Raw genomic sequence first — 26085 nt, forward strand, 5'->3', positions numbered from 1 at the left:
CTTTTAAATGGCCCCCCAGGCCTCTTTTATTAAGTGAGTCTGTACAAAAATAAAATCATATAAGGTGCAGATGCCCCTCAAGGAAGAGCTGCTATGATTAGGAAACAGCACAGCATTCACAGAGTCCAGTAAACAGAGTTTTAACAAGCGGGAGCTCCCTGAAACAAGAGTCCTCTGCTACAAACATTGGCAACCCACAGGGAGTGGGGATTCCCAGGTGCGTTTTCATCCAGAGTCTTCAAGGATGCTCCTGGACTGCATCTTGGGCCAGCAGCTTCCCCAGTGGCTGCTTTACTGCTGTAGCACAATAAGCGAAGCTAATAGTACCATAACAAAGAATTCCCAGCCTATACAAAGGAGCTTTTGCACTTAGCCCTCTTTAGAGATGCGTCACTTGCACAAATGCTGCCAGTCCTTGGTCAGCCAGCAACCGACAGAGCCCAGCCAGGACTTGAGGTGTCAGGAATGCCAACGTGCCAAAACCCCACCACCACCCTTCAGTCAAAAACATCACTTTCTACCATTTGGTGCAAAGGAACAGGTGGGACAGCCTTCCCCAACCAGGAGTCTTTCAGATGTGTTGGGATTACAACTTCCAGAATCCATTGGGCTGCTGGGAGCGGCAGTCCAACAGATCTGGGGGACCCCAGGGTGGGGAAGACCGAGGCAGGCCGTGAACTGAGCCTGAGAAACCAAGCCTAGAAAAGAACGTGGTCCTCAGAGAAGGTTGGCCTGCAGCACCAACACCCTTCACAATGGCAAACAAAATGTGCACCACAGAAGCGATGCTACAGTTTGAGAAATAATATATCCATGGTAACCTGTAATTGTGAGTTAAAAAAATATTTTTGAAACACATGGCATTTCTCCTACATTGCACCAAAAGTAATTTGGAAGCACTTTCGATTGGTCTTATAGGCAGAACAGGGAAGTGAAAGACAAGTTACTGGAGGCTTTTGACTTCCCTCAGTAATAGCTGTACATATTAAGCTTCCTCTTGTTCTTCTTGCTTTCACATCTCAGAATCTGCATACATCCCGTTGATCAGGTAGTCTACTTGGGTGTAGTCCTTCTTCCTGTAGCTCTCATAGGCCTGTATGGCAAACAAGACTACAATCGTTATGAAAAATAGGATTCCAAAGAGAAGTGCCGCTAAGAGCAAACTGGCATCTTGCTGCTGAAAACTATTCTCGCTGCCCATTTCCTGCTGATCCTTGTCTTCTTTTACAGTCACTGATTTTGGCGATGTTGTTGCAAACCCTGGCAAGTGATCTATAGGAGTTCTTGCCATAACCAGTTGACTAGCAGTCTTCATTTGTTGTGTAGTAGTGTGAATTTTGGCACCCTCTGTAGTGGCAGCAGAAGTTGCCTTCCTGGATGTAGATTTGGCCTTGTGTGTTGTGAATTCAGTCAATGGTGTTGTTGCGGCCACAGTTGAGCTTGTTGTCATCATCACAGTCGTCGTCATCGTCGTCGTCACAGCCATGCTCGTATTGGCTGAAGTTGGTGGGCTGTGGGTGGCCACAGATGCTGACAAGCTCGTCACCTTTAAGCCGCCCCCTACAGGGGCTGAGCTAGCTGGTTCAGGAGTGTCATGTGCAACCCCCGCTTCTGGGGAGGTGAGACGTACTACGTATTTTGTTGCTGTAGGTGAAGTTGCAAGTGTCCTTGCAAGAGGTGCTGTTGATCCCGTTTTCTCGGCTGCTCCTGGCATTAACACATTGGCCTGTGGCCCTTTGGAACTCCCTGCACTGCTAATGTTGACAGTGCTGCCATTTGATGGGGAAACTGTGGCAGTTAATGCTGTGGTGGTATAAGGAGAGATGCTGGGAACCGAAGTAATGTTTGGGGTGCTAAGAGTTGTGTTCCCAGGAACCATGGCTACACTGTTACTAGAGCTGGTTATGGCTGTTGTTCCTGCTGCGATTTGAGGGATGGCGGTGGTCCCAGGGATGGCGGTGGTCGCCTTTCTCACAAGGGATGTTATTGTGACTGTGGTGCTGCCTGCAGTCTGCCCAGCGTTTGTCCCTACTTGCATTTCCGAAGAAACAGGCACTTCTATAGTTACTGGGACCAGCTGTGCATTAGTCGTCCTCTCCAGCTCTTTATCCCGTTCATCTGTTTTATTAGTCTGATGGCTTGCATCATGCCCCCTTCTTTTACGGATCATGAATTCTTAAAAACAAAAGCACAACAAACCCAGAGATATGATCAGAAATGGACTCCAAAAACCCAGCAGCTAAGACTCTCAAGAACTATACATGAAGGCTTTAGTGGTGTTGCTTCTAATTCCCTTACACTGCATGTGAATCAACTAGTCACAATACAGCCATCTTTGAGTTGTATCTACGACCTCACATAGGGCACTCCCCTTAGCTTCCATGACCCTCTGCATGCAGGCAACTACTACTTGTGGTAAGAAAATCAGCACTGGTGTTTTTTAAGTACAGATCTGCACAGATCTCTCAGAATGGTTATGTTCTGCCTCCAGAGGTGACAACAACTACTCTGCAATTACTGAAGTGAACAACTGGCATTACCACTGGTTAGCCAGTAGGCAGGCTGCTTGTGCTCCAATATGCCACTTTCATTCACATCAGATTTGCAGTACATTGAACAGGGTCGTGTTCGGAACTGAGCAAGCACTGGAGGGGCAGTAACACTGGTTCCACCCACTGGCCCCCGCACAAGCCAAAGCAGGGCCAAAGGGATCTCTCTCCCCACCCCATTTGCTGGAGTCCTTCTCGTAAGCTGCTTGCTTCTGTTTCTTCTTAGTGTGCTATTGATGCATTTACGAAAATGCCAAAGGAGCTCCTGCCATTCATACTGGACAGGAGAGTGCAAGTCGGTTTTGTTTTTAACATCCCTTTTGCCTCTGCTTCCACAGGAGAAAGTGGCAGAGCTGTACAAGAGCACGGCAGACTCGGGATCAGGGGACAGACTGGGGACTAGAGGTATAGCTCCTGGGGACTGGACTGAGCCAGTCTTCTACGCACACCCTCAGAACACATCAAAGCAGCTGTTTTTAAAACAGAATTCAATTCATTTAAATCATGGATGGGGAATGTGAGGCCTTCCAGATGTTGCTAGACATGACCTCCACTTTCTGCCAGCATTGGCTATACTGTCCAGGGCTGACAGGCACTGGAGTCCAATGACATCTGAAGGACCACATGTTTCCCATCCTTGGCCTAAATATTGGAAAGAAAACCAGTTTTTAGAAACAAAGAGAGCTAAATGGGGAGAGCTAAAATGGAAGGAACATCTTTCTCATCACTACGCCTGGCTCTTGGCTGCAAGGACGTGCTCAACTTAACATGGCCACTAAGTCCCTGAAAAGCCTTTTGAGGACCAGAAAGAACCATGAAAAATTTCCCCTTTCAAAGCACATGTACAGTAGAATTCTTGCACACTTTACAAGGGCCTTTCCTCTATTTCTAACATGCTCCATTTTGTTATGGTGTCACTTTTAATTAGAACAGAAGACATTTCTGCTGTAAAACCCAATGTTAGCCACTGATGCTAAAACCACTCTGATTACACCCCTGGCCTCCTGCTTCTAGCTTGAGAGCCAACAGAATACTAATGTCGAGGCTTCCTTCTTTCTGTAGGTGAACATAAATGCAAGCAAAAAGTCCAGAGGGGAAACAGCAGAGGCTTTTGATCATGTTCCTCTAGGACTACTGCTTCTCTTGTGGCAAAACTTTTAGCAATCTGTCAGAATCCCTTTTAAAACACACTAAACATTGGGAAGATGAACAGGAAAACAGAATGCAGCCTTGTGAACCAAACCTTTCATGTTTGTTTGTCTTTTCTTTTTGGGAAGGGAGGGGTGTCCACATTACCTCCCATTAGTTCTTTAACATCCTGCATGCTGGCATTCTGACATGCACTCAGCTGAGGGCAGCGCAAGAGGACACAGCGACTTTGATACAGCACTGACCAGCAGTGGTGATGACCTAGAAGATTGCAAAGAAAGCAAAGTGGCACTCATGACTGAAGCAAAATGAATCCCATCACACAGCCTTATCCAAATGGGTGCCCTACAGATGACTTGGACTTCAGTTCCCATCAGCATGGCCAATTGACAGGGGAACTGTAGGCTAAAACAGCTAGAGGAGCCCAGTTTGGGAAGGCTGGTCTACTGGAATTGGATTTTATCCTACTAGCAAAAGTAAATGGTGAACAACCATTTCTATTTCAGGTCTTTAGACGCTTCCACACTACAGTCCTTTAGAACATCTGTTTTTCTGTAATCAGCTGGAATTAAAATGGATGTTCCACCTACTACTTAACATAGTGTTGTATTTATCCTGCAAAGTCCTTCCTTATGGAGAAGATTTTTCTATAATGCTTATTCACAAGAATGTCCTGCTTAGCATAAGGTGCGCTGTAACATTAATTTAAAAGCTCTGCCATGTTGGTCCTGTCTATCGATTTAGGCTGGAAGATGAATACCCTCTGATTTGCCCTTTATTGTCAGATTCCATTGCAGTGGAGGAGGGAAACTTTAATCAATGATCTTTGTAGAAGACTGGGAAGAAATTGGTGATTAAGTCCTGCCCTCAAAACTGGAACTGGAACAATTAAGAGAGGCTATTCCAGGGGCAACTAAGGGTGCAACCCTGTGGCACTGGCTACTGTCTGGATAGCTGTAGTTGGATTGGGATCCCCAGAAACTTGTTCTGAGGGTAGAGTAGGGTGACTGCAGAGCATCCTCCTCCCGCCCTCCCTGCTGGTGCAGTTCTTCCCTGGGGCTACAGCTCCAACTTGCAAGGGTGACTTTGCAGATGGTTTTGGGAAGGGCATTCTGAGGAGAGGGAGGGAGAGATTGGGATCCCAGCAATCCTGGCAATGCCTTAGCTCCTCCTCCTCCTTGTAAGCAAGGACAAAGGGCCCTCTTTTGAGGGATGGAAGAGGCATGGAGGCAGTCCTCACCTCTTCTCTTCTCATACCCACAACAGGATGCCCATAATCCCCTGAGATCAGAGGCTTATGGACAGCCACATGGGATGGTGCCCTAAAATGCTATTCATTACTAATTTGATTGCCATGATGAACAGGAGACAATGAATGGGAGAACTTCAATTCATGGGAAAATGATGGCTCTTAATGTCACTTGATCTTCCCAGCCTCTGAGAGTTAAAGCAGATCTCAGAGAGCCTTCAACATGGCTCTCATGAACACCTCTCTGGGTGCCCACCAGGCTACTTGACGAGAGAGAGACAGAGAGAGAGAGAGAATGAGAATTTGCACGCTGCAAAGTGAAAAGCTGGCTCCCTCCCCATATTTACTTTGAAGGAGGTTTCTGGATCCCATGTGGCATTCTTGGCCAAGTTACTTGCCTCAGAGCTGCATTAGCCTGTGCAGAAAACTGGATTCAAGAGAGTGACTCTGTGTCTAGGAACTCAGACTCCATCACTGCCTTGGATAATTTACTTTTTTTTAGCCTCACCAATTTGCTTTCCAAGAAAGGGTGTTTTGAAACTGTCTCAACCCACCATTTTGTGAGTCGCCATCCTCCCTGCAGCAACCATTTTATGAGAGTTCCCGCACCTTTCTCAGCATTCTGAATGTGCCCACTGGCCCCAAAATCTGGGGAACCTTACACAGACAATGCTGAGTGAGACAGGAAAACTATTTCAGGATTTGAACCTTAAGACTCATGATAACTAGGCAAAAAGATGGAGCCTGTTATATAGAAGCCGACTGGTGTGTAGAGGCATGAAGCACAGTGATTGATGAACGTGGCATAAGACAACAACTGTCTACCAGACGCCAGCTGGATTAAGCGACAGCAGCCCTGCCTAAGTCAGGCAATGTGAACAACTGAGCTAAAAACTGTGAAGTCTCGCTCCTCTAAAGCAGGGGAGGGACAACGTGTGTCTCCCCACATGTTTTGGCCTGCAACTTCGTGGGTTATGCTGGGCTGAGAGTTGCAGCCCAAAACATCTGCAGAGCCATAAGTTGCCCACGCCTGCCTTAAAGCTTTCAAAAAAAGAAAAAAACTGACACGTCACTGTCAGAGATGATTTAAGTCTCAAACATCCTTGGCTGGGGCAGGGGAGGAATGAAATGACCCTCGAAGCCCAGGTCAACATTTGATTCTAAATATTTTCCAGGACTACAAGGCATTCAGATAATATGGTAACAAGGACACACAAGAATGCAAAACGTCACCAGATTCAGACACATCTGGCTGTAGAGAAAGTTAAAAATATAACACAATTTCCATGCTAGCCACACACACAAAGGCTCTTCTATGCTTCCTGCATTGCAAAGCCAAGCCAGTTCCTGGGAAGCTGATGCTGTTTTCAATTTAATGAAAGCTGTGAACTCATACTGCATAGAGAGGCCATCGTTACAAATGCTGTGAGGGACACAGACAGAACTATATGCCCCTCACAGGGGTGGTCTGGGGAGTAAGACTTACCTGAAACATTTAGACCTTTACAAGCTTGTCCACAAGGCTTTTCACTGCTGAGCAGATGTACATGGGTTATCTGAACACCACTCTCTTTTAAGACAGAGCTCCCGTTTTTAGACACACACAAGGACATCAGCAGGAAACACACAACAGCTGCCCACATCGTGAAGGCTTGTGCTGGAATGAAGCCAAACTTCTCTGGGTGGTTGTTCTCCAGATTGACCGGCTGCTGTTAGTCAGACTCCAGGTGACACGTCTGCCAAGGAAAAATACGAGTATGTACCATCCAAATGCTTGTGTGACATTTTTAGGTTGTGTCCAGCTTTGCCTTGATTTCTGTTGCAGCTGCCTTTTTATGGGTCCTCAAGCTGGACCTGGCCTGGCCTGTGCACTGTTTGTGGGCATGGGGCAGAGTTCAGCAACTGAAGCCATGCGGTCTGGACCAGAGCAGGGCCTGCAGTAAACTTGCTAATGGCCAACTGAATCTCAGTGCTGCAGGGCAGAGGTGGGCAGCACACTGGGAAATCTGAGAAACTGTTCTGGGAGCAACCATAGGATGCCTGCCATGCGTTGGCACAGCTAAGGCATAAAGGACAGTAACTTGCCCAGGGACATTTATAGGAAAGTAAGATGGTAGCAGCTAAAAGCTTGGTCCTTCAGTTTGGAGCAACACTAAGAACATGGGTCCTCAAACTAAGGTTCACGGGCCGGATCCGGCCCACCATGCCCTTTTAACCAGCCCGCCCCACAGGTTTTGCACTTGCTGGGCATGCATGCGGGTGCACAACTTGCTCACGAGAAGGTCATTTTGGACTAGCTTGGAGAAAATGATCTCCTCACGAGCAAGCTGGCGCTCCCCCCCCCCCCCGGAGTGCCTCCCCCATCCCCGCCTTGCCTCATGTGCGTGCGTGCATACACACCCTGCCCCCCCCAACAGCCCGTGCTCCCCCACCGGCACCACCTTGGCAGCCCACACTCACCACTGGCACCTGTCAACTGGACCCTGTTCAAAAAGTTTGAGGACCCCTGAGTAAGAATATTTTTGAGTAACAGCTGGGAGGTGTCTTCGTGAGCACCAACAAAGGTGTCTGGGGTCACACTATGCCCCAGGCACCAAGATGCCCACCCCTAGTATAGGACCAGTAAGTAGGTATGTAAGAGTGACATAAAGAACAGCTCCAACTATGAAATCATCTTAATAACTGCAAAGGATTACAGGATCAGCCTTTCCATCACAACCAGTGCATAACAGCCTCTGCTACCCTTGTCCATTGCCACTTTGCTGCATTAAGAGGCCATCCCAGCAGGCTCTAAGGGAGGCCAAGCATCCCCACAAAGAAGTTAACTGCCCCTCACTTTTTACCCCCAGCAGTCCTCTATAGAAGACTAGGCAAAATATTGGAGAGCCATCCATCTCCATCTTCCAGCAAACAGCAAAAGTAAAATTGCATTACGGCACCTGACACCTTTGTCCTGTGTCCTAATCTGGATTCCATTTGCAGTTCTTACCATCAAAAGTAATACTTCAGAAAATGGGCACTGCTTCATCCTTGGTTCTCTAGAAATACTCCTATTGCAGTTCCCCTCATCCTTCCTACGAGTATTATCCCATCTCATCCCTCAGTCATCTCTTGTCTGCTTTGCAGTCAGCCTGAACTCCTCGTATACAATATGTATTGACACGTGTGAGCCGGCCACAGAAGATGAAGTGTGCCTTTCTCTTCTTTCTGAAGCATTTCCATGATGACACTTTCCTGGAAATCGACACTTACCCACACACTATGCCTTGGAGACGGTTTGAACGGCTACTTCACTACCTTGGCTAAAACACTGCAGAACAAGCTTTGCTGCTGGCCAGGGAGCAGAATTGTCTCACCATGTGAAAGGCAGCTTTATGGTCACCTCCTTAGCACCTGGGAAACATCAACTGTACCAAACATGCTATTATAAGAAAGTCTTCTTTCATTCCCTTTCCCATAATACTGATGCCTTTATTACTCTCCTTGGGATTGTACACATTACTTGGAAAACCTGACGCCAGCAAATGAAAGCAGAAGAAGCAGATTTAGGACTGAATATTGAAAACAGATCCTTCAAAACACTTAAAATTCATCTCTTCAAGCAGGTGCCAATCTTTTCATGGATTACGTGATTCTTCATAGGAGATATCACCACCTGTCCCACCAGCAACCTCTTCATAACTAATACAATGATAAAGACTGAACTTTCTTACCATGTGTGTGGCATGCAAACTACTCCCTCATAAAGCCTGCCTCTGGCCTGACTTCTGAAAATTCCTCTTCCTTTATATAAGGCAGGCCTGCCACAAACCGCCGTAATGTTTCTAGCAATTTTATTTATGCTTTCCTTAATGAGGGCAGCCAAGTTCTGCTAGTGTTTACACAGCAAGTAGGGGCACTCGCTCCACACCTGGCGTGAGATTCTGGAATAAAAACATCTAGCCTTCTTGGGCTGGAATACCTGCAGTATCTTAAACATCAGAAAATGAATTACTGCACAAGGCAGATCTTAAATTCAGTTTCCAAAGGAGTAGCCATGAGGGTTGGTTGGTTGCAGTAAAAACAGTCCTGTCACATCTTAAACATAAACACATTTATTAAGTAAACTAGTCTACGAAAGTGTATGCCATAATAAATGTGCAAATACACAAGAGGACTCTGTCTTGAATTCAAGTGCACTTAAGCCTGAAGATGGAACAGAATTAAGACCTTTGCCACGAGGTCTCCGAGTGCACAGAGAGCGACTGCTGGAAGCAGTCACTGGGCAATAGGAAAACTAGCAAGCAAACACCTTTGGTCCAACGCAGTGGCTGAGTTCCCACATAACGCTAAGCAATGCTGCACAGTTACTGCATGGCATGGAATTTCACTTTGTGTCCTGAGCTCACATGTTTGCACGGTTTCCATGCATGCATGGTTTCTATGCTTCTCCATCTTCCCTGCAAATGGCAGCAAGTATCTCGTCAGTGCCCATGGCTCAGAATCAAGCCCAGGGTGTACTGCTCCTGCCTGTGCCACCTGCCTCTCCCCCACTGCCATTGGCAGGTTCCCCCAGGCGCTCCCCACTGCTTCCCTACTCGGTGCCAATGTGCAAGCACACCCACACTCCCATCCACCTCGCCCCCCCCCTTCGCAGGGCTTGCACATGCAGCCAGTGGCTGCCCCGCCCCTGCGCCCAAGCACCGGGGGGGGGGGGGCATCTGCACAGGCAGGGCAGGCCAGGGAGAGGGAGTGCCTGCTGCTGGAAAGACTTCTCAGGGAGCACACGTGGGCCTCTGCTGGGGAAGTTTTCAGGCCATGTGTGTGTCTGGCAGCTGCGGTGGACGGGTGGGGGACAGCGGGGCTCGTTGGGCTGCCTGTAGGAAAGCCAGGGACAGAACTGGAGTGGTGGGGAGGTGGGAGATGGGGTGGGAGCCACGGGCTTCTCCAGGCAAGCCCCGTTAGCGATGCCACACACAGCAAGTGTGCTCCTCTTGCGCAGGGCAGGTTTCACAGGAGGAGGCCACTCACTCTAAGAGCAGAGCAGAGCAAAGCAGCTTGCCATTAAAAAATGTTTAAGACTCCTACAGTTGTATGATAAAAGCAAGTGAGTAAACAGTTTGGAAATTAAAGAAAATAATGGTTGGACCCAAAGCTGGTCATCCTTTGGGAACAGATTTCCCCTTCCCCAGCAGCCCCACGCACATGCCCCACTTCTGCCGGAGGGTCAGAGACCCTCCAGGGCAGTTCTGGGGAAAGCACAGGAGGTGAAAAGAGAAGCAGAGGGCAGGGAAGTCGCACTGCACCCGTGAATGCCTGTTCACACAACCGTGGATCCAGCCCTCTATGCTGACAGTGCTGGTGCTCTCATTAACTGCATGCTCCATTTGCAAGATATTTATAGAACTGACAAGTTTCCCTCTTTTTCCAAATATAAAATAAGGTCACCAAAATGAAAATGAAAATCACCAAGTGAGTACAGTCTGCAGCAGCTGAGACATTAAACAGGCCACAAGATGTGTTTTTGAGCACAGAACTGACCTGCTGCGACAGAACAGGCAACACAACCGTGGCCACAAGCATTATCAGTATGTGACCCCGGCGGAGGTGTGGCAGCAGCAGTGCTGGAAGAGAAGCCAGAGGGCGGTACAGGAATTCGGCCCAACACAGCAGCATCGAGCAGCAGCGTGGAATATTCCAGGCTCCTCTGCGGAGTGCGATGCATCGCTCTAGCCAAAGCTGAACCTCAGCATGTAGCATAATGATGCCAGAGCGCTTCTGGCAAAATCCTTATGCCCCATAAATAGCCCTGAACCACTTTTCCTGAACTAAGCAGTAATCACAGGCCTAGAAATACTACAGAACATCTGTCCTTGCAGTTGATGGATTATTTTAAAAAATGACCTGACCAGCCTTCCTGATTTGCCCAAAGAAACAGGGTGTGTACTAGCCAAAGGCTCAGTTAGTGCTTGCATAATGATCAGCCCAAAGCCTGGAAGACAGAGTGAAGGATCCATGCCCCGCTGCTCCTTTCGATGCCTCTCTTTGTGGCCCTATATTGTCTCCCAAGTCCTTTCCTCTTGCTCAACAGCAAACAACCAGGCCCTGGCTCTGTCTTTGTCTCTCTCAGTCTGGTTCTCCTCAGCAGAGCAGCCGCGCTGCATTGTGCAGTGGTTAGAACAGTGCGGCATCGTCCTGAAATTGCTGCACACTCAGCTTGGCTGTCTGAGCTTGCCCCTTGCCAATGGGGGGGGGGGGGTGGTGAGGAAAGAGGGGAGGCAGAGACTGGGCTCAGGCAATACAAGAACCACATTCAAGGGTTGCATATGGGCTTACATTGAATCTATGGGCTGTTGTTAAGCTATGGCTCATCATGTGGTCTGAACCCAGCTGAGGTAACAAACCAAGATGAGCAACCCAATTCACAACCCATTAACAAACTATGGGTACTTTGTGGTTAACAAGGCACAGCTGGGCTCAGACAGCTGCTAACACATGTCTCAACAACTATCCACAGTTCAAGGACAAGTCACATTCAACCCATACTCAACCTTGAGTGTGGGTTATCGTGTTGTCCGAATCCAGTCACATACTCCCTGAGCAGCCACCTCACTGTGCACTCAGCTTCGTAGTCAGCTGCCTTAGGCCAAGTTGCTTTGTATAAACAACAGCACCAAATGGTTGGAGTGCATGATTGTGTGTGCACACATATGGATGGATGACAAATGTTGAGTTTATGTGTGGGCTTTAATCCTCCCAGTTTTGTCTTTGGCTCTCTGACCACTGCCAGAATCCAGCCCCTTGCCACTTTTTCCCAAGGGCATGCTGCCCTTGACTTTATCTTGTCCCCTGCTCTGATCCTGATCCTGACTGGACCCTCCTACCATGGCATTGACATGGCGGTGGAAGGTTCCATTACAAATTTCCACTGGAATGAATTAGAATATCATTTTATTATTGATACTTTTGTTTTTCTCTAAAGCTGTCTTATGAGATGCTGTTCTAACAAGTGGAGTGCAAACCTGTAAAATAAACTTTTTCTGTAGAGGTGGTAGCTGAAGTCTGCTTATAAGTGTACACCTCTGTATACTAATCACTATAAGCAGGTACAGCTACAGAGGAGAAAACGCTAAGGCAGGCCACCAGACTAATTAAAAACAATGTCAAAGCCTCATCGCAGACAAAGCATCCCCACACTTCCTTCAAAAGAAACCTCAAAAAGTTAAACTTACTGCAATTAATATCCTAAGCAAGCTAAAGTTTATTTAGCAAAATTCCAGTGTCCAAGTATTTCTTAGTTATCCTTGCAGATTTTCTCTGCAACTCAGGAGACTGCCACAGGCCAGAAAACAATTCATGCAGATGCTGGGGAGCAGCATTTCAATGGCCTTTCCCAGCTCTTCTCAACTGCTGTTTCCTTTGCTTTCTGTTGCACTTGCCTTCCCCAAGTGATGCCATCTTAGCAATGATTAGCAACTTCCTGGAACACCACACAAGTATTTTCTAGACACTATTCGCAACCATGAATAAGAAGACAATGATTTCCGCAGGAGAACAGCACACCACAAAATCATCCGCAGGAGAACAGCACACCACAAAATCATACCACATTGCCCAAGCAATGCGGCATAGCATGGGGCATAGCGGCATTTCCATGCTGCTATCTCGGTTTTGCAAATTACAGTCTTCCCTCACAAAGGCCTGACTTGCACATAATACTAATTCATGTTTAGTTAACCCATGGTTTGTTTGGCCAACTCAGAGTTTTTCTGAGCAAATTGTGGGTTGTTTTGTAGCCTCTGAGTTGTATCTTTTGTCTACTCCCTCCCTGTATCCCAAAAGTCTTCATGGTACTGTAGTCCTGGAATGTGAAGTGACTTTTTTTAACCACTCTTGCCCCTTGCCTCTGTAGCCTGGCAAAACATCCCAAGGACAAGCTACAGTTCTGGGTTCACATGTAACAACCACCCATGATTTAAACAACACAGAGTTCACAACATGGGTTCTCTTACTGGCTTGTTCATGATTAACCAGTCATGGTTTGGCTGAACTCCCACACCGTAATAACTCAGAATTCAATAGCTCATACCACGGCTGAGGATTATGTATGGTCCAGGTCTAATTGCCAAAACAGTACTGCATGTATTGCAGGGCATGGTCAGTTCACACAAGTCAGTTATGATGCCTACCAAAGCAAGCATGTATCCAATGATATGTCTCACAATCCTCTGCCAGTTCTGTGGCAGAAGTTCCTCAGCGGATGAATCTCTTCAAAAGATCTCCAAGGAAGGTAGAAAACTTAAGAAACTCTCACAGTTTTTGTCCAGTACCTGTGAGCAAGTTGTGTTTTGGAATTGATGGAAATAGGAAGTAACATCAAGATGAAACAGAGGTGCCCAAATCACATACAAATGCCTGACTGACAGCCTCCGCAAGAAAAGAACCACGGACAACCAGTGCAATGCGATCAGACATATGAGATGTATGGGACCTCCATTCATGCTACTACAGAACATGCACATAAAGCAAATGTCAAGCTTGAACTCTGTTTTAAATTGTGTCCTCCCTCTACTTTCTCCCCCCCCCCCTTCCTCCCTCCCTCTCACACACGGGGCTTTGTTCACCAACCTATTCTAGATGCTGATGTGGTGGACCGCACTGCCCTTTGAAGACTTCTCTATGAAAAATGACTAGGCTGCAGTTCCATTTGTAAAATGTCACTTTGTTTGGAATATCTGAAAAAATCCAGTTTAATATAAAGAAAAATGAACTGCCAAGCACCCCAGCGTAAAAGCCAGGATTGGATGATCAATCTGCCAATGCAACCACCTCCAGGGAATAAAAATCTGCCTTGAAATGGGGCTGTTGCCTTACCCGGCCTAATCATGACTGAAAGGCACAAGTGAATTTGTAAATGAACAGCCTCCATTTGGGAACAAGGAGTGCTTTGCTTTTCACACACTGCTGCAGATTAGCAGAGCTTTAAAGCCTAGACTCCAGAAGGGCTTGGGTGAAGTCTGCATTCAAGCTAGCTATAAGCTCAGAGGGCAAACTCCCCACACTGGGCTTTTCCTCCTCTTTGCAAGGCTCAAAGGGTATCAGACCTGTAGGACAATGACTTCCCAGTGGTAGAGCCGTCTTTGTCCGTTTCAGCAAAACCAACAGGGAATCTTATGTCACACATTGCTCTCGCCATCTGGCAAGTCAGACTGCTCAGACTGGGCCAGTATAAACCCACAGCCCCATTTAGTAATTGCTTCTGCAGGAGGGTCACTCTGTGAAGGAATTTGAGGGTTGGACTAGATGGGTTAGACAAAAGAGCCGCACCACATCCCAAAGTTTCCATTGCAGTGTCACCTCATTACTCCTGCCTTTTGTTTCTCTCAGCGCAAGCTGGGACACCTTTGGGCTACGGGGTGGGGGGCACTTCAGCAGAATTGCTCATCTGTCCTTCTGGCCTAATGCAAGATGAAAAGATTCTGGTCCAGGAGTCAAGTGGATGGGGGCCAGGAGGGAGAAAGGACATTTTTCCATAGGGCCATGTTGCTCTTACCTGGTTAGCCCCGCTCCCAGCACCTCACACCCCTCCACCCATCACAATACTGAAGCAGGTCCCCAGAAGTGGCTCCATATCTTCCTGCCAAGACACATCCCCAGAAAAAGAGAGTTCTGTTCAACCACAATGGTCAGAAAGATGTGGGGTAGCCTCATTCTTGTACTTCTTCAAGGGGTGGCCCCTCCAGGATCTCTGTTGTCCCACTTCTCAGACTAGCAGATAAAGACTTTCCCAGGGAAACCACAACTGTGTCGATCCTGGGGCAGCTCCTTTGCCATTTACAACAGCAACTTTATTAAGAAGCAGGGTCCCAGCCCAGCAATAATGACCTGAGGGGACAGAAACTGGCTAGAGATGGTAAGAGGCCTGTTTACTTCCCTTCCTGAAAGGTGCACAATTGCTGGCAGGATTCCTGGAGGTCTTAGCTGTGCTTGGAACTCTGCTATAGCTTAGAATCCATCTAAATTGTTTGTGAGTGCTTGTGAAGTTATGCATATTTCTTTTGTTGCACAAATCAGCTGATGCAGCTAAAGAAAGAGCCCTCATGAAGCAATCTAGGAAAGTTACACATAGCCACAACTGATCAGTTAAACAACTGGTGTGTTGTGCATGAGAAGGATTAACCAGGGTTAAGTCCTGGACTATTTTGTCGCAAACAACCCAGCAGTCCAGGTTCAGATGTCAGTCTCCACAGTGTAAAAAGGAGCTGATGGTGGGCTGTACAGTAAAAGCAGTGGCTCAGCACCACTCATGCACGACAACCCACGGACTGTTGAACTGACGGAGTGCTGTGATGCATGAGCCTGGTCTGCTACAAGAGCAGCGGTCCTGTTGGACGTGCAGCAGCCTTCCCGAAGCTGACACCCTACAGATCTTTTAGAATACAACTTCCACCAGCTGGCCAACCTGAGGAATGGGAAGGTGTTACGAGAGCTGCAGTCCAAAATACCTGGAGGGGACACCCAAGTTTCCTGCCTTTTTCACAGAGGCTGCAAAACTGGTATCATTATAGCTGGATTGTGGTGACTGTGAAGTCTTTAGGATGGTATTTGAGTCATTGTGCAAACCTTGCCCTCTGCAGGATCCTACATAAAAGGTCTTTGTGCAGTACTACAACACCGCATTTAGTGCTAGCGGCTGCTGTCTGTGCAGTGATGCCATGCCCCACTGGTGTGCCACTGTGACAGGCTGGATTTGCAAATGATGCGAATACAATGCTACAACTAGGGCATTGTGTTGCACACAAAGCTTGCTGTCGGGGCAAAATTCTATACCAGACAATTACTCCATTAAAATGAGACATCGAAAAATGCTGGCTTCACTTTTTAAAACAACTCTTCATAAATTAGACCCTTAGTTGGGTCAGGGTATTTTTCACATATTTTCCAAGTGCCTAAATATAAAGCTGTCATTTCCATAATTTTCAAGTGCCATGTGGAAAGCTGAAAAACAGGCTCAGTCTCCAGAACTGTTGCATCAGTTGTGTTCTCTGACCTATAAGCAGCTTGTGGGCATTTTAAGTGACATTCTCTCTCTCTCTCTCTCTGAGGTAAACCTGACAACGCTGGGCAAATGAAAGCCACTTCTTCAACGATTCTCTTTTTCTGTTCCTTCCTCACTGAAAAGTTTTCCATGAGACTTAAGTAGCTGATTAAATGGATGTTCTATATACAGCCTGGATATACACTGCAGTACCAATGTGAGAACACTGCAGAGCTTGCACCTTTGGATCGGCAGAATGTTGTGTGCAAGAAGAATATAAATGAGGAAATCCTCAAAAGCTGCAAAAATGTGGATTTAAATTGTTGGGGAGAGAAACGACAACCAACATGGGCCTTGGCGGGAAGATCTACAGTGTGGCACTTGAATCATCAGGTGCTGCCCTCGTATAGAGACACAGCATGCACTTGTTTCAAGACAGTTCCTTCTTTGTGGTTTAGCTGGGAAATGATCCGTCATTTCTGCTCAGGAAAAGGCTGTAAACCTTCACTGCCCAGCTCACAAGCTTCTACAGCAAGGTGAGGACCATGCGGTTCTTCAGATATCGTTGGACAGCAACTCCATCAGCCCTAGCCAGGACAGTCAATGGCGAGGAATGAGGGGAGACGCAATTCAACAACATCCAGAGATGCACCAATTTGTCTTCTGTGTGCTGAGGGAATTTGGCTGATTGCAGTTAAACACACCATGCTGTCCATGTTCCAGTTCAGCAAGGTCGTATTGCTGTACTGCCAGTTTGGACTGTGTGCACCAGGGCCATCCCTGCTGGACCACAAAGCTCAGTGCACAGCTCTGGACAAGTCACCATTTCAGACCAACCTCCCTCACAGGGATGCTACAAGGATAAAATATACACCCCCCTTTGCTTCTTGGAGAAGGGGTGAGGCAGTTGCATTTCGGGAACTATTTACACTCTTTCTGTGGTATCAAATACGTTTTCATTCGGACCAGCTTAGACATCACAAAGTCAGTTTGAGGTTTAAGCACTGTGTGAACACTAGCTCATAGCTTTGTGATTTTTAAGCTGGTACTACTGAAGAGTAATGGGATTATTAGTATTCTTGTTTTCATTTTTTCTCTGATTAGATTGTCTAATACTGCACAGATAATTGTCCACTGCTATTGTCTATGTTTGGGTTTTTGTGCATATTTAACGATGTGCACATTTTTTCTAGTTTCTCCAACCCCTGCATAGCTCAGAGCCCTAATTCAATTGTACACATTTTAAAAAATTAAGTGCATATACTAAAGTGCACCAACATTTTTCAGTTTTTCCAATAAGTACAGAGGAAAAATACATCTAATGAGAACTTTAGGGACCATTGTGGATGTTCCACCAAAGAAAAGGCTGGATGTTGTCCAATACAAGAAGAGCTGTTCTGTTCAAGTCTTTTGGCTCCAGGAATCTGTTGAACAGACATTGCTACAGAAGACTTAATGTCTCCCAGTGCTGCATGTATTATTCAGTTTCATGATGCTTGTAATTACTGTTAGCGGTCACAAAATACTAGGGCACACTAGAAAGACCCAAGATCTAACTGGCATTATAAAAGGAAATAGGGCCTAAGTGCACCTGATTCAAAGTTAGAGAGAGATAATAAGCAATCCCAAGGACCTACTCAGTGGATCAGCTTCCTGCAAAGTCTTTGCAGGTCAATAAACCTGGCAGACTTGCAGCTAGAGGCAGTGGACATGCTTCTGCATGGTCCCAACTGCCCATGGCTTAATTCATCATGGGTTAGTTAGGGCTGTTCATGTTTTTTCATAGTTTGGCTTAGGGTAAGGTGTGTTCCATAGAGACTCAATTAATTAATGAGTCCACTAATGGTCATGGTATGTGAACCATGTCTCTAGTCATGCCTTTTAGTCAATTTTTTTTAGTCTTTTCTGGATCTCTTTTATTTGGCTAACAAGTGCAGTATTCTTGTCTCAAAGGAAGCATTTTAAAAAAGAAATGTGTCTGAATTATTAGAATTAATGCACATACAAACTTTGAAGCTATGGGAAACTTAATCCCAAAGGAAAGCCTCCAGACAAGAATGTTTAACTATGTACTTTGAATTCTGGAGATTGCACCTTTGTTTTATAAGCTATTTACATAGATCAAGAGTCATGTGTTTATTGCAAACTCCTTCCACATATAATCCTAAAGAAAATTGCTATTGTAATTCAACTCCTTGTACCCTCCCTGCATCACCCTGGCAGTCGGGAAGCAGAGACAACTTCTGGCTTGACTTCTTGCAGCATTCATGTGACAGTGTTCTGTCTCCCAGGAAGATGGATGGATCTTTTAGTCCAATGGCTCAAGAAGTCAACAGAGTCTCCTGAGGCTCAGCTCCTCATTCTGAACAATTCAAACGCGGTGATCACAAACTGGGTTCTTGTTGCATCCCTCACTGTACTCCCTACTGCTGTCAAAACAGAGATGTAGAACCTCAGGCCCACAGGCCAAACCCAGCCCACCACACACCCCCTTCCCCTCAGTCACTGATCGTTTGGTGCTCGGTTTTTCTATAGTTTCTTCCCCATTCTAAATGTGGGGTACTAAGTCAGAGCTCTGCCCTTTTGGACCGTTTTGACTTTGCGCAAAGGGATTTTCCCTTCAGCCTCAACCTCTATTAGAATAAAGCCCCCCAAAGTTTTTCTGAAGTAGAAATTGGCCCTGAAAGAGGTCCTGTGCCCCAAAAGAGGTTCTAAACCTACTCCTATGTGTGTATACTACTGTCTACCTACCTACCAAAAGTAGTTGGGGGGCTACATCAGCAAGGATCTTCTTAGTTGTGGCATCCTGTTTACGGAATTCCCTTCCACAGGGTGCTCACTAAGTCCCCACACTATTATTTTGACACCAGGCATTTTAGATTTTTATTATGGCATTTGTTGTGTCTAACCTGTTCTATTGGGTGAGGCAGACTAAACTTTGTTACAGGGTAGAATATTAAATAAATATACACACAGCCATCAGCCCCACAATAACCAAGAAAGGTAAGGAAATACTATCCAGTGGGCCATACCCAGTGGGCAATATTATCCAGTGCATGGCATGTTGGCAAACTGTGAGTTAATCAACCCACAGTTTTCTGGGATAGGCACAAGTCAATTCTACTTGGACTGGAAGGGACCCTCGTGCAGTGGGCACCCCCGGAAATCATGGGTTAATCTAATCAGTGAGCAAGCCCTGGCTGAAATGCATCCTCTGCCACCTATCTGGTGCTCCTCCCTTTCTCTCTGCTCAGGACATAAAATAGGAAGCGTGAAACCTCAGCTAGGCTCTTGGGGAACATCTTTCAAAGGCCAACAGAGGCAGAAGTGAGGAACTAAATTGCCCGTCTCCTGCTGAGGACAATGCAAATGTGAGCAAGTGCATGTCATGAACTTAACTGAGGAGCTCTGGAGAAGCTGCCACGGGCAACCACACCACACACAGTGCAAGAACAGCCGTTAAAGGAAGCTTATGTGGAAAACTGCTCAGAAAGTTTATTATACTAATTGGTGCATATCTATTACTAAAAAGAAATAAGATACATACATTTGTGTAAGGTTGTAAAGCAGTCCTTATTGTGGGTTCACTATTTCACACCTCACCTGAACCTTTCCAAGTTAATAAACGGGGTTGAGCAGAGCACCTTTTCAGTTACTGTCTAGACAAGTAGCACCTCCCTCGGCTGGTCTTCGTTAAGGTCTCGCATCGTTAAGAAGTAGCATCACACATCACCGACTCCAAGAGACTAATGGCTTAAGTTCTCCTGCAGGCAAGACAAGTTCATTTCCACTGCAAAACAACCTGATACAGGCAGGAACCCAAACTGCAAAAAACTTACCACATCTATGCTTGCCAAAGGCATCCTCACTTGTTAAAGGAAGTCTTGGTCCTGCAGCAGAGGAAAGGAAGAAAGCACACATCATACCAGGCAGAACAAGAAGTGAGGAAAATATCTTAGCATTGGAGCTTCACTAGCAAACCAAAATAATGCTACAAAAGATGACAAATGTGCCTTATGCTCCATATTATTGGAAGCTCCTTTACGTAGATTGGTATTCAACCCAGGCTGGATTCAATTAAATCAGGAAGGGCAGAGGGAGACTCCAGGTGCAATCTTATGGGCTGCAGCCTTGTGGCTCAGAGGACTGTGAGGGTCCTGTGTCCTGCCAGGATGTGTAAGAGGTGCAGTGGAGGCAATCCCCAGCCACCAGTGCCCTTGTTTTGCCTGGTAGGCTTTTTAACCCAAAGCAAGGGCACTTTAGAGCAGGAGGGAAGCAGGGCTGGAAGAGGCTCAGGATTAATTACATCCTGGCCTCTTTGGTCTCCACCTATCCATACCCACTAGAACGCCCTCTTTTGCCCTCTCCAAGGGCTGTGCATTCTCCAACTGCCCCTTTCAATGTCAGAGAGTCCGATCTCCAACCTTAGAAATAGTTTTCTGGGCCATCCTATGGTCACTGAGATACTTGCCTGGGGACTTTTATTCTGTTAAATGATTAATTTAAATCATTGCTTGATTTTTAAATATCTGTTTCCTGAACAACAGTACAAAACTGACTACTAAGCCATATTAATTACAACTAAATAGAATACTATTCACACAGAGAAGTATTCTGAAATAAGAGTGCTATTCATTCTTGCAAGCAGACTTTGCATCCATAAACTTTTTGAATATATTTTGCATGCTTTCCGATGTATTCCCATATAAGGTCTGTCTTATAACCAATACCCATTACAGTTTGGGGTTAACAGCACAATCCTAGACATGTCTTTTCAAGCAAAAGTCCTCAAGCACTTTACAAACCTGTGGAGGAAAATCTGCTTTCTAGTAACTGTGCTCTTGGGTCAACAGACACAAAAAGTACAGCCAGATGCAAATCACAAGCCACATTCGGTACACCCAAAGGCCTCAGTCCATTCCTGCTTACTCTTCATAATGGGCAGCAACTCAATGTACCAAAATATAATAGCATAGTAGCCCGATAGGTCCAGGTTGCAGCAGGGAGAAGCGCATCTCCCTGGGTTCCAAAACTGATTAAAAACTTTTAATTAAAACTTTACTGCTGCTCTCCAAGAAAATTAGGTCTTCCCCTTTGCAACAACTGTATATAGAAAACTAAGAACATCACAGAACCAAGATGACAACTTCATTCAGTATGGCCTTAATAACTGTACTTGCCCATCAGGTAATTGGAAGAACAATGTTCCAATCCCACTGCCCACCAAGTAACCTTGGAAGATATTGCCACAACAGCTGAAGACAACCAGTCAGAAACTTTACCATTAATGTACCTGGCCCATTTTGAGAAGGATGACAAACCTAGTCTGTAGCAGTTGCAGCCTCGTCATGGAATTTTGCAAAACAACATTCTAAAATAAACTGAACAAACCAATGAAAGTTTGGCCAAGGAACCTGAGCTATTACAAGTGTAATATATTGACATTAATTTGTTTGCAGAAGGGGTGTGCCGGATTTTGAGGCCACTGTGTCTTCCTTGTTCCAGGTTCTCAGCAGCAGTGTACCAAATACCTTGCTCTGCCAAAACATCTTTCCAATACTACATCTTTTGGAAGGATTTCTGCTGCTCCATAACAAGTTTGCACCCAGCAAGTCTTCTCCTGTAATTATCAGACACACCTAAACTCTGGATATCTGTGATTTCCCTCCTGTAACTATATGCCACACTTAATTGCTGCTAGTTGGAGGTGCTAAAGCATCCTTAATCCACTGGTCTTTTTCCTCTTCTGTAAGATGATACGCCCACATACCTTAAGAGAAAAGATTCTCTTCTGCAAAAATGAACCTCTTCTGCAACTGAACCTCACAGAATTGTTAGACTCAACTGTAAAAACCTATGCCTGTGGCATTCACCAACATGTCTTTTAAATGTAGGTTTAATAATGGTTGGGGATGATGGCTATTGTAGTCTAACACATCTGGAAGGCACCAAGCTGGTACAGAGGATTATTTTCCCAGCACTGCATAATAATATGGGTATCTAAAAATCACAGTACAAAAATACTCTGGCTTTCTGAAAAGCAGGATCGCAGTGACAAACACCAGATGTACGTGGGAGGATGGAGGCCATTTTGAATGGAAGCAGAGGGAAGAACTGAAATTATCTAGGCTAAGAATGAGGATGATGATAATAATGTTAATAATAAAAATCTCTAGTAACCACAAGCAGACTGGTGTCCGATGTTAACCGTGACTCCCACCACAGGAAAAGAGTATTGCATGAAGAGTATTATAATTATTTTTATTTATTGTATTTCTATACCGCCCCAGCTGAAGTTCTCTGGGTGGCTGCAACAGTCCACAAAACATATGAAATACAATAAAAAATAGCAGAAATACATTACAAGTTCAAAACAGCAAAAACCAAAACATCCTATCTAGTTTGTTCCCAAGATGGGTAGAAACCTGAGAGAGGGTTCCCTCATACACAAGGTCAACCTTTTAGTCACCATACTGACACACAATGAACAACAGGAAGGGAAGAAAGATTTCGCACCCCTTTCACACCCCACAACACAAGCCTTTCAGCCAAGATGATCGACGAAGAAGAGAGCTCTAGAAGTCACTTATTCCTTGTGCCAATCCCCGCCAGTACCACACTAGATCACAAAGAGCAAAAAGCACACCACAAAAAATCAGTAACATGATTTTTCAAAGCCTGAAGGAATGTTCAAATATATAAACACTTGAAATAAAAAGAAATTAACCCCATTCATCTTTTGTGAAGCAAATGGCAGTACAGGCTTAGAGACATGCCAGTTTGCGAATTGACCCCATAGAGCACAGAGATTTTTTTGTGCTTATCAAATACAGCAGGATATAGTGTTATCTAAAGAAGCATGCCTGTGTGCTGTAATGCAGATATCAGAGGTTTCAGGCCATTCCAGAAATGCAGAGACATAGAAGCCACTGTCCTTGCCTGGAGCCTATAGGGACAGGAGTGGGAAAAGAATTCCAGCACACTCCCATTTCACAAGTCTTTAGGAAACACATCAAAATAGAACATGTGCACCCACAGCTACACCCTGCTATATTTGCCAGTATCTTTCACACTCACTTTAACTATTTCTTGAGATAAGGAATTGCTTGGTAAGAGATCTGTAGCAGTCACTGCCTGCAATGTTCAAAGTTCCCCTTAAATGAAGTCCAGGAGGCCATCAAATCCAGTTTTCTGTCACAGGTCAAGCCACTTAACATAACAAATGTATCACAATCATATAGCAGATGCTTTTGGAATGCTGGCACCTACCTCCATGTGGCTCAAGTAAGCCAGCCAAGCTGTGTGCTATAAGAAAGGTAAAACGAGTCCAGTGTGTAAATGAATGGGATATAGCTAACAAGGCTAGCGGGAGAGTCACAGAAGTGAAGTGAATTAAAGCATGGACTTTAGTTAAGGGGGTGGGGAACCAAGCTGGGAAATAGAACAATGTAAATTTTTAGTTAGTTTATTTGAATAACTGGCATGTCCAATGTCCATCTTTATTGTTATGTATAAGAGCAATTCATACATGAAGTTTCCAAAGGGACATGTTAGAAGCACAAGTGTCATTTTCTACTTGCATACAAAATGCATTATTATTGAACTGACAATGCGCACAGTTGGGAACAGTCCAAACAATGTTTTCTATGTAGGCAAAGAATCAGAACCGGTTCTCCACCAGATGCACACTTAACCTCCCATGCAGAAATATACCTGGTCACAGGAGCAACCAGTAGCAATGATCACAGTAGTCACAATCAAAGAACTCACTGCTGGCTAGACTCGCGTTGCATTGCTCCCTTTGCAAAAGTGTGAGAATACCTTGCATTCTTCAAGTGCAGAAAAGCAGCACCATGTGAACAGGTGTAAGTCATGAGTGAAGTCCACAGCCTTGCACAAAAGTAAGCTGTTTACATCAGAAGCTTGCCAGCAACATGCAAGATTGAGACCTATGCTCACATGACCAAACAAGATCAGCATTGAAAGCAAGCAGGATTTTTTGTGTGAATTAGCCACTCTCAATCCAGCTTAGGCACAATTTAGGTCTTTCTGAGAGGGAGGCTGGATGGCAAACCCATTCTCAAAGGCACTGATCTGCCCTGCACATGTAGTCAAGGGCAGCCCCAGTGCAGAAGCAGCAGTGGTGGCAAATACCTGCTTCAAGGGCTACCAAAGTTTCCATGCTCCTGTAAATGATTATAGGAAAGGACCCAACCTAGATGGACCCTAGAGGAGATGAAGCACAAGAATGCAAGAAGACCAAGCTGAACAGAGAAAGGGAGAACTAGATTCTGACTGGCCTAATTTCACAAAATGAAGGAAGAAAACACATAACTTGGGATAATTATTAGAAACACCATAATTCTATTTGTAATTTTGTTTGACTAAATTCAGGATTACACTTGCATATATATGCCTGGCCAATGGGCATTCATGCAATTTTTAACCTTGTGTTTTCTCTTTTTAAAATAGAAAACATCCCATGAGGAAAAACAGAGTCCAGCACAAAACTGTGAAGTTAACACATATTAAGAAGTTTAAGTCTATCACTTGTGGCTCAAACTGAGATTGAGATTTTATTCATGCTCCAAGTATTTCATTAATTTTCAGCCTCCAGGTCTTGATTAGCGCTACTTTATGAACGGTCACTGTAATTATTTCACATTCATCAAAACTTTACCATAATTATTATGATCTAAATTTCTTTCTTCTCTCCCCCCACCCCATTGCTAACACTTTCTTCTTCTCTCCCTTACATCCAAGTGTGCACCCAAGCCACTCAGGATGAACTCCATGTGCATCTGATGGTTTCTTGCCCATAAAAGCTTATGCCATAATTTGTTATATTTTTTCACAAAGACTTCATTGTTTTGCTGCCACAGACCAGCTTGGCTACCCTGCTAGAAACAAAATCAAGAAAACTCCCTATTGCCATTCCATTCTTTGTAGGAGATATTAGCAGAGTCACAAAAGCTTCCCTTGATAGCCACATGCCCAAGCCAGTGCTGAGGCAGAGTAAAGAAAAGAGAAGATGTCTTTTGAGTATACCGTGTTGGCATAAACCTCTCAACCCACCACCATCTTTCAAGTAGTATTACTGGTAAAGTACAACCAGCCATTACAAATAAAAGAAGGAAAAGCGACTGGATAGAATAGCATTCCAGCACTAAAAGTGTGATTTGAGAAGCTACTTAAAGTGTTGCAGACAATGACACACTTTCAAGGCAGTGTAAGATCGCTCACTCAGCAGCTGCATGAACAGCTCCAGGCAAAAGATTTAATCCACAGGCCCGTCAAAATTCCCCCAAATCCCAGCCCTCCCTTCTTGGACAGCAATCTGCTCTAAACTGGTGCTTTCCAGATGTGCTGGGCTGCAACCCCTATCCTGAGTCCAACGCATCCGAAGGGCGCCACGCTGGGGGCAGCTGTTTCACTTTGGAGTTAAATTCGAAAGAAGGAGAAAAGAGGGAGAAGAAAAGTGAAGGGGGCTGGGGCTCGGGCTTGCATCTACACCACTGGAGGACAGGAAACATTAGCTGAGTGTCTGTAGGCAACCGAGTTTGAGCTCCACCCTCTGCCAACGTAAGAACGAAACGGTGCAAATTCCAGTTTCACGTCCATCCATCCTCGCAGGTGAGAAGGCTGGAGGATGGTCAGTACCGCGAAGCTGAGTCACGGGGCGGGCGACAGAGTCCCCCCCCCCCCAAATCCGAGATGAGAAAGGGAGAAAGGTCTGGCGGGATAGATGATTTATCCTTTAGGAAGCACAGACACATCCCGGGTCCGAGGAGGCGTCTCTTTCCTGGCTTCCCACAAACTTAGGAACGTACAGCGAGAATTGTGCGGGAACCGTGAGACCCCCGCGACCCCTTCCCAGTGGTCTTCCTCCTCCCCACCGCCGAGCGCTCCCACAGGTTGCAAGGCCAGGAAGTTACAGATCGCCCCCAAAAAAGAACCCAAAGGAAGTAGGCTGGACTACCCTCCCGAAGCAGAAGGAGCAGCAGCCACTGCATCCCACCTCCGTCCGTCGGGCCCACATGGAAGGAACGCAGCCACGGAAGCAGAAGGAGAGCGAGCGACAACAGCCCCCGCCACTACAGCCCGCCACATGCCGCGGCGAA

General features: G+C 45.7%; 1 protein-coding gene across 2 annotated transcripts; it reads right to left on the bottom strand.

Annotated features, from left to right (window-relative positions):
* CUNH11orf24 (chromosome unknown C11orf24 homolog) lies at positions 1–26085 on the bottom strand. 2 transcript variants are annotated; one of them, XM_044426142.1, is made up of 5 exons: positions 25983–26085; positions 19804–19854; positions 6434–6683; positions 3846–3959; positions 1–2175 (listed from the first exon to the last, which is right to left on the bottom strand). In XM_044426142.1, the coding sequence occupies exons 3-5, from the start codon at positions 6588–6590 to the stop codon at positions 1013–1015; spliced, it is 1434 nt and encodes a 477-aa protein (XP_044282077.1). In that variant the 5' UTR covers positions 6591–6683; positions 19804–19854; positions 25983–26085; the 3' UTR covers positions 1–1012. The 2 variants fall into 2 exon arrangements, with proteins under 2 accessions (XP_044282077.1, XP_044282078.1); XM_044426143.1 differs by lacking the exon at positions 3846–3959.

The sequence above is a fragment of the Varanus komodoensis genome, unplaced genomic scaffold (genome assembly GCF_004798865.1).
Source record: "Varanus komodoensis strain SLA01 unplaced genomic scaffold, ASM479886v1 scaffold16, whole genome shotgun sequence".
Classification (NCBI taxonomy): domain Eukaryota; kingdom Metazoa; phylum Chordata; class Lepidosauria; order Squamata; family Varanidae; genus Varanus; species Varanus komodoensis.